Source organism: Nanorana parkeri, unplaced genomic scaffold (genome assembly GCF_000935625.1).
Source record: "Nanorana parkeri isolate BGI_ZX_2015 unplaced genomic scaffold, ASM93562v1 scaffold1799, whole genome shotgun sequence".
In the NCBI taxonomy this organism is placed as follows: domain Eukaryota; kingdom Metazoa; phylum Chordata; class Amphibia; order Anura; family Dicroglossidae; genus Nanorana; species Nanorana parkeri.
In genome coordinates, this window is record NW_017308067.1 from 149,710 (window position 1) to 158,376 (window position 8,667).

The 8,667-nt window shown below is 44.5% G+C and overlaps 1 protein-coding gene across 1 annotated transcript; it reads left to right on the forward strand.

Moving 5' to 3' along the window:
- Nucleotides 1–5,101: 5,101 nt before the first annotated feature.
- Nucleotides 5,102–6,163, forward strand: LOC108799746 (olfactory receptor 56A4-like). Its single transcript, XM_018571646.1, has one exon. The coding sequence runs from the start codon at nucleotides 5,102–5,104 to the stop codon at nucleotides 6,131–6,133; it is 1,032 nt and encodes a 343-aa protein (XP_018427148.1). The 3' UTR covers nucleotides 6,134–6,163.
- The last annotated feature ends 2,504 nt before the right edge of the window (nucleotides 6,164–8,667 follow it).

Below are 8,667 nucleotides of genomic sequence, written 5' to 3' on the forward strand. Positions count from 1 at the left end.
ATTAGTAGGGATACAATTTGATTAATACTGTAATTGTATTTATTATCTCCCTGAGACAAAAGTAGTAAATGTGAAGAGACGAGGACATTTGTATCCTCCCTGCTGCACTGGGGAGACTATGGACAGGATTTTATTTGGTCCTTCAACCCCAACTACTCCAAATGAAAGTGTTTCTACAGGCAAAGCTTCTTTTTTTTTAGTTTTGGATAGAGTAAGGAGGGAATAGATCCCATTTCAGGAATTTATGTCATTGAGAGTGCCGGACCAATGAATCTTTTATTATCGATGTGAGTTCATTATAAGATAACATAAAACAACCAACGCGTTTCAGAGGTTCAAAGATCTCCCCCTTCTTCAGGGCTACAAGACAAATACAAAAATATAAATTTCTATATTAATCAATTCACATCAAAATTCTCAAAAAAAAAAGGAACACAACTAAATAATGGTAATCCCAAATACTTATCTCTCGTCTTGAATATTGCAACTCCCTCCTCATTGGCCGACCTCTACGCAGGCTCCTCCCCCTTCGGTCTGTCATGAATATAATACCCCAAAGGATAAAATTCAAAATATTGCCAACCACTTACAAAGCCATCCACAACTCCGCCCCCGGCTATATCTCAAACCTCATCCCAAAGTATCACCCTATGACCTCCTGCTTTCCAGCTCCTTCATCAACTCCTCCCATGCTCACCTCCGGGACTTCTCTAGAGTCTCTCCCATTCTCTGGAACTGTTTACCCCAACCTGTCCGTCTATCTCCCACCTTGACTGCCTTTAGGCGTTCCCTTAAGACTAATCTCTTCAGGGAAGCCTATCCCACCTCAACCTGACCGCTCAACCATCACTTTCTCAGACAATTCATCCCCACACAGCTCCCTCCTCATGTATCACTGGCCCCTCCCTTTTAGACTGTAAGCCCTCAGGGGCAGGGCCCTCCTTACCATCTTGTCTTGGATTGTATTGTGATTGTAATGTCTTCCTTATATTGTAAAGCGCTGCGCAAACTGTTGGCACTATATGAATCCTGTATAATAATAATAACTTATACAAAACTGTTCTATTATGTCTGATTGTATTCATAAAATAGAGACCCGTGGGAGCAGATCTCATTCAAAATGGACAAGTTGGCTTTGAAGTTTAAATGCGTCAAAAAGGTTCTAACAATAAAATTAAATGCAATGGGAGCAGGTAAAAATAAATGGGGAAATAAAGACAAATTAATATTAAATTTCATTATAGATCCGATGGAACATAATTAGCAAGAGAGCGAAACTAAAACACATTCAAATCTAACTTGTAAAATAAGAATTTGAGCTATTAAATGATGAAATAATGAATGATAATATGATTAATAATTCAATAATCTGCCATATTTCATTAATGCTACTACTACAACAACTACTACTAATAATAATAATTAATAATAGTAATAATAGTTATATTTTTGTTTTATTATTATTTATTTATGTCATTATTATTCATTATTTAATATTATAATATTTCATATTTTTACGAAAGAATCCATCATGGATTCTATAGGCCCTTATTTTATGAATATTATCAGCATACTATAAGGTGCATATTTAGAAAATGTTCGCAGAGCCGTTCATTGTGCGAACATCTGACTTTTCTGGAAAAAAAATAAATCAAGGCAACTGGAGTTGCTGTATATTTTCTTGAAGACATTTTGCTGGTTTTCTGACCAGCTTTCTCACTTCAGAATTGAGAAAGCTGGTCGCGTGACCTGCAAAACCCCTTCAACAAAAATACAGCGAGTCCAGTTGCCTTGGCTCATTGTTTAGAGATCTACCCTGACCTGGATGAATGAGAACTTTCACAGACATCTGCAACGCATTATGGCCACTACATGGGGCTGACGAGCACAGGAAATTCCTATGCTCGTTGGTTCCCTCTAGTGGCCATAATGAGGTACAAATGTAAAAGTCAGATGGTCGCAGAGTGAACGGCTCTGAGAAAACGTTTTGTAAATACACTCCTAGGAGTATTTCGGATTGCCGTGGATTTAGTTGTATTTATATTGTAGAAATATATTGTAAATTGATTATTAGAGGAATTTATATTGTTACAGCCATTTGTATATCTGCCCTGAAGAGGGGAAGCTTTTTAACACCCTGATACACATTGGCTGCAGTGGCGTAACAATCACCATAGCGACCCAGGCAGCCGCTATGGGGCCCTGGGGCACAGGGGGGCCCGGCCAGGACATCCCCCTGATGCCGTGCGTGCCACCTGGGTTGCTATGACATCTCAGGCTGCTGGCTGTCACTGGCGGCTGTGAGTAGAAACACGCCGAGTCGGTCACAACCAGCAGCTTCGGAGGAGGTTGCTGGGCCCGTCGTCGGCAGTGATGGAGGAGGCGGGGCCCAGCGATCAAGGAAGCGGGTGTTAGCAGTGGCGGAGGTGGGCCCGCCGATCGAGGAGGTGGAGCCCAGTGATGGAGGAGGCGGGGCCCGCAAGCGATTGTGGAGGAGAAGGAGGCGGACAAAGGATTGGGCAGACCGGTAAGAGGGCGTGACCGCCCACCTAGATAGTCTATGGTGGGCTCTGCAGGGTCACCCTCAGGTGGGTGGTTTGGGTTATCAGGTGGACTTATCTAGAAATCACAGGGCCCCATACAAGATTTTGCTATGGGGCCCTGTGATTTCTAGTTACGCCCCTGATTGGCTGTTATATTTTTTACTTGCTATGAGCTATGAGCCGAGCGGCACTTGGCTTGGCTATTCTGCTCGGTACCTAAGTGGTACCGAGCAGAATAGAAAATCAGTGAAAAAAGTAGAAGAAAAGTAGAAAAAAAATATATTTTAAAATGTAAATAAATGATACTTTTAAAAAAATAAATAAAGATTTCTTTAAAAAAAATAAAAAAATATATAAAAAAAAACCCAGTGACAGCTAGCTCCGCCCAACTGTTTCCTATTGAACGGGACCTGCTAGAGTCTTCTAGCAGGTCCCGGCCAATGAATAACAGCTGGGCGCAGCCGGCCGTGACGTCACGGCTGGCTCCGCCCGGTTGTCATTGTTTAATGACAGTTTAGCGCCCCCTGGTAACCTGGGGACGCTGATCTGTCATTGCAACTGGGCAGAGCCAGCCGGGAGTCGCAAGGTTTTCGGCCGGCCTGTTCAGCCTGCTTCGGTTGTCACTTCGGCTCAGTCGGGCTGAAGTTTATGCCTTCGGCTCGGCTAGACCACTCGGCCAGCTTCACGAGCTGTACGGGCTATAGTGAATAGCGCGTACAGCAGCCCTTCGGTTCTACTGAACCAAAGGGCTCAGGCGGCCGAAGCTAGCTGAAGGATCCGCCGGAGCTCCGGCGGATCCTTCGGCTAGCTTTGCGAATAACCCTCTTAGTTCCCGTGTCTCCGAGACAGGAAGTGGAAGGAAATCTTCCCACCTGGAGAGCAAAATATACCTGATGAGGTTCTAATTATTACTTATTATATTGGTCTCTGCCAACAGTGCAGCTCCGGTGATCCGGGGAACCTTCCCTCCATCTTTCAGACTCTCCACTCACACTGAATTGAAATTTCTACAATCACGTACAGTAAATATTAATTGAGCGCACTTTTCCATCCTCTCACTTTCCTCCATCTTTACTATGGTGCCCATTCTTACTTGACTAGCCTATTCTTCAGAATGCCTCTATGTTCTCAGTTCCTCTCGGCACCTTAATCTCAGCACTCAGATATGTATTAGGTTTTCTGCCATCCCCCATCGCGGTGGCCTTGGGCACACAATGCTGACATTTGGGCTGGCCTTCAAATCCCTAAATCCAAATGGCAACCATTTGTGTCAAGGTCATGGGGTAGGGTGTCCGAGGGAAAAACTGTCTAACCGTGGTTCCCCGTGACTGGAGGTGCCTTCACTTATCTCAGAGACATGTGACCCTATCCCGGACAAACATGGCCCCCTATCTCTTCTGTTCCCTATTAGACTGTAAGCTGTGATGATAAGAAAATCTCATACCTCCTTTTCCCTATTAGATGTAATGATCAGGACTCTCATACCTATGGTCCATATTAGCCTGTAGGTTGTATTGATCAAGACCCTCGTACCTCCTGTTCAGTATTAAGCTGTAAGCTGTGATGAGCAGGACCCTCATACCCCCTGTTCCCTATTAGATGTAATGATCAGGACCCTCATACCCCCCGTTCCCTATTAGATGTAATGATCAGGACCCTCATACCTCCTGTTCCCTATTAGATGTGAGCTGTAATGATCTGGACTCTCATACCTATGGTCCATATTAGCCTGTAAGTTGTATTGATCAGGACCCTCATACCTCTTGTTCCCTATTAGATATAATCTGTAATGATTAGGACCCTCATACCTCCTGTTCTCTATTAGACTGTAAGCTGTGATGATCAGGACCCTCATACCTCTTGTTCCCTATTAGATGAAATCTGTAATGATCAGGACCCTCATACCTCTTGTTCCCTATTAGACTGTAATCAGTAATGATCAGGACCCTCATACCTCCTGTTCCCTATTAGCCTGTAAGCTGTAATGATCAGGACCCTCATACCTCTTGTTCCCTATTAGACTGTAATCTGTAATAATCAGGACCCTCATACCTCCTGTTCCCTATTAGCCTGTAAGCTGTAATGATCAGGACCCTCATACCTCCTGTTCCCTATTAGACTGTAAGCTGGAATGATCAGGACCCTCATACCTCCTGTTCCCTATTAGACTCTAAGCTGGAATGATCAGGACCCTCATACCTCCTGCTCCCTATTAGAAGAAATCTGTAATGATCAGAACCCTCATACCTCTTGTTCCCTATTAGACTGTAATCTGTAATGATCAGGACCCTCATACCTCCTGTTCCCTATTAGCCTGTAAGCTGGAATGATCAGGACCCTCATACCTCCTGTTCCCTATTAGACTCTAAGCTGGAATGATCAGGACCCTCATACCTCCTGCTCCCTATTAGAAGAAATCTGTAATGATCAGAACCCTCATACCTCTTGTTCCCTATTAGACTGTAAGCTGGAATGAGCAGAACCCTCATACGGTATATTCTGTATGGCTAACAATGTATGTTTTATGTATCGGATCTTCTAGATGAGCAGTACAGAATATGATTGGGCTATGTAAAGATGATGATGATAATAAAATGTTCTACTTTTTCCCTATTATAGGTGGAGCGCTGTTGGCGTACGATACAAGTTCCGGCACCAACTTCACAAGTAACTCCTCCCAAGGCTTCAGCTTCATCTGTTTCCCTGAAGTTCCCAGCTCGGACATAGCAGGCCCGCTCGTGTTCTTACTCATTGTGGCCATCGTGTCCAATGTGCTCTTGTTGCTCATCCTCTTCTTTGAGCCGAGGCTCCACCACCCGATGTATTACTTCTTGGCCATGCTGGCCATGGTGGACATCCTTCTCTGCACTGTCACAACGCCCCGAGTCCTGCTCATCCTCTGGACGGAAGATAAAACCATCACGGAAGCGGCCTGCTTTAGCCAAATGTTCTTTATCACCTTCTGGTCGGCCATGGAGTCCTCCATATTTCTAGTCATGGCTTACGATCGATATGTGGCTATCTGCAACCCTCTTCACTACCCTACCATTGTGACGAACAAACTTGTGGCCAAGGCTTGCGTGTTCACTGTTGTCAGGAATTTGGTGGTCGCCTTGCCGCCTCCTCTACTGGCGTCAGGTCTTGACTATTGCGCCAGTAGACAAATTCTTCATTGCTTCTGCGAGAACATGTCTGTGGAGAAGCTGTCTTGCAGCGACTACACCCCCAGCAGCATCTTTGGGTTGGTGTGCTTCTTGTTGTTCGGAGGAACGGACGTTTTCCTCATCGTCGTTTCCTACATCCTCATTCTCCGCACGGTGGTGATAGCTCGCTCCTTCAGCGCTGCCTGTAAAGCCTTCCGCACATGTGGCTCTCACCTTATTGTAATCTGTATATTTTACTTCACAGTGGCCTCCACGATAGTGTCCATCCGGACCATCCAGGAGCTACCCCACCCTGTTCATGTAATATTTTCTATTCTGCACCATCTTTTGCCTCCGTTGCTGAACCCAATTGTGTATGGGATGTTGACCAAGGAGATCAGACACTCTGTAGAGAGGATGATTGGGAAGATAAAGATCCATCCATGAGTTGTGTGTGACTGGAAACAGGACTCATCTTTTTTTTTTTGATCCTAAGTCAAGAATTGAAAGAAAAACCTTTTTGGACTGGAGATGTTCCAACATGAATGGAGCATGGATCAGGTTGAGTTTTATGGATGGCAGTTGAGGATTGATGGTACATTTGGAAATTCTCCCCGTTACACATAAAGATCAGAATGAGAATCAAGTGACCTTCTCAGACAGGATTGGGATTTGGTTCAGATCTCTGATGACTGAGAGTTGGATGATAAGAAGATAGTGAAAGGTGTTCTTCTCTGTAGCTGGGCGGAAATGAGTCAACCTAACCTCAATACATGGTTCTGTAGGATTTTGCAGCTGATGATCCAAGTCAAAAATTGGAAGAAAACTCTCTTTTTGGACATTGAGATGCTCCAACATGGAAGGAACACGGATCAGGTTACGTTGTATGGATGGCAGTTGAGGATTGATGGTTTATTTGGAGGTTCTCGTCTCTCAACATAAAGATCACAATGGGAATAAAGTGACCTTCTCAGACAGGATTGGGATTTGGTTCAGATATCTGACAACTGAGAGTTGAAAGATAAGAAGATTTTGAAAGCCCAGGTATGAAAATGCTGGTTCTCAGAGAGAGAGAGAGCTCCTTCAGTTCTTCTCATCTGTAGCAGGCCAAAAAGGAGTCAACATAACCTCAATACACGGTTATTAAGGGTTCTGCAGATGATGATGATGCCTGGTTGACCATTGTCCATTATTATATAGGATTTATATAGCGCCAACAGTTTGCGCAGCACTTTACAATATAAATTTGCCATGAATGGGGAGCTACTAACACTGAACCCGCCCTGTGATTGGACAGTGAAAGAAGAAGCAGCAGACTGATGAGCTCATGTATCTGCCACGCTGCTTTCTCCTATCAGCATGCTCCAACATACCTGTGAGTGGCTACTTGTGCTTCTCAACCCCCTCTCAGACATCTGTTATAAAGGAAAAGCAAAAGGCTGATACCAGGTCACATGAAGTGCTTACACTGCTTGTATTTTGTACAAATAAATGTAATAATGTGTTATTGATGACAGAGCTGCATTATTTTTTTGCCTTTTTTTTTAATCTCCTCCGGAGTTTGGCTTTAACCTAACTCTTGGCACTTAACTCCGACCTTTTGCCCTTAAATTTGGCCTAACACCAGAGCCGGATTTCATACAAGGCCACCGAGGCCCGGCCTTGGGGCAGCAGGAAGTAGAGGGGCAGCAGGGGTGTGGAATTCCTATCTCCTGACCCCCGGGACATGCAGTTTCGGGTGCCGGGCGGGTAGTTTTTTTCTACATTTAGCCCTGGGCAAGCTGAGCTAATTGTACAGCCGGGGAAGCCGCCTCTTGTTTTCTATAAGTGATCTCAGGGGTGTCCCCGAGATCACTTGTATGCAGCCTGTAGGTCTGTCCCTCCCTCCCCCCCCGCAGAGCCAACACATTGCTGTGCTAGAACTCCTGTATTGGAGGTGACATGGTCAATACAGAGAACCTGTCAGCTCCAAATGCTATCACACAGGGGCTTGTTAGCTCCTGTGTGATAGCAGTTAACTGAAGTGAAAAAAAAAACCAAACAAAAAAATAAAATAAATAAAAATTATGAAGAAAATAATCATTTAAATTAAAAAAATAAAAGAAGTGATAAAAAAATCAAAACATAATAAAATAGAACAATTATAAAAAAATTAAAGAGTAAAAGATAATAAGATAAAAAAATAAAAATTAAAACCAACCGGCCGCCCCCATCTTCTGGTTGCCATTCTCCATTAAGGGAGTTTGGGGGGGGGCGCATTGAGGAACCTGGCCTTGGGGCAGCAGTCCCTGCCTAACACATAACACTGACTCTATCCTTACTACTAACCATACATGTGGCATTCCTGTGGCTATGAGTTTTATCAATGGGCGATATTTTGCATGGGCTGTAGTGTACACACAGGCCATTCATTACACAATGAGAAATTATAATGAGAACACGAGATATATGAATCTCATGTGATCACTTTACAACAGGTTTGGTCAGTGAATGGAACGTGCTGACAAATGGCTGGCAAGGAACATGAAACCTTTGCCAATTTCATCCAGGTTCCTTGCTGAGCAACAAAGAGGGGAGACGATGAAGGTTGGAACATCACATGACCATTATTCTAAAGAAATGGCCAGCACCTGGACTTATCTATATGCTCAGTGCACAATATGATGGGGATCTTTGTTTCAAGCTTGCTGCTTGCTGAAGTAAGATTTAAAGGAGAACTATGGGGTCAGGGCTTTTCCCCATAGTTCTCCTTAGGGTAACGGGAGGACAAAAACTAGAGTCCTCCCATCACCCTAGGCTCAGTATACCGTGAGCTGTAGCTCCCTATATACTGAGACGCTGCAGCTGAAGCGGATCCCGACAATTGTGCCGGGATCCGCCCAGCTGCGTGACTGACAGCTGGCTCTGCCTATCTAGAGGCAGAGCCAGCTGTACCCGCCCCTCCCCCGTCCCTTCCGCCACTCAGCGCCGGAGGATCCGAG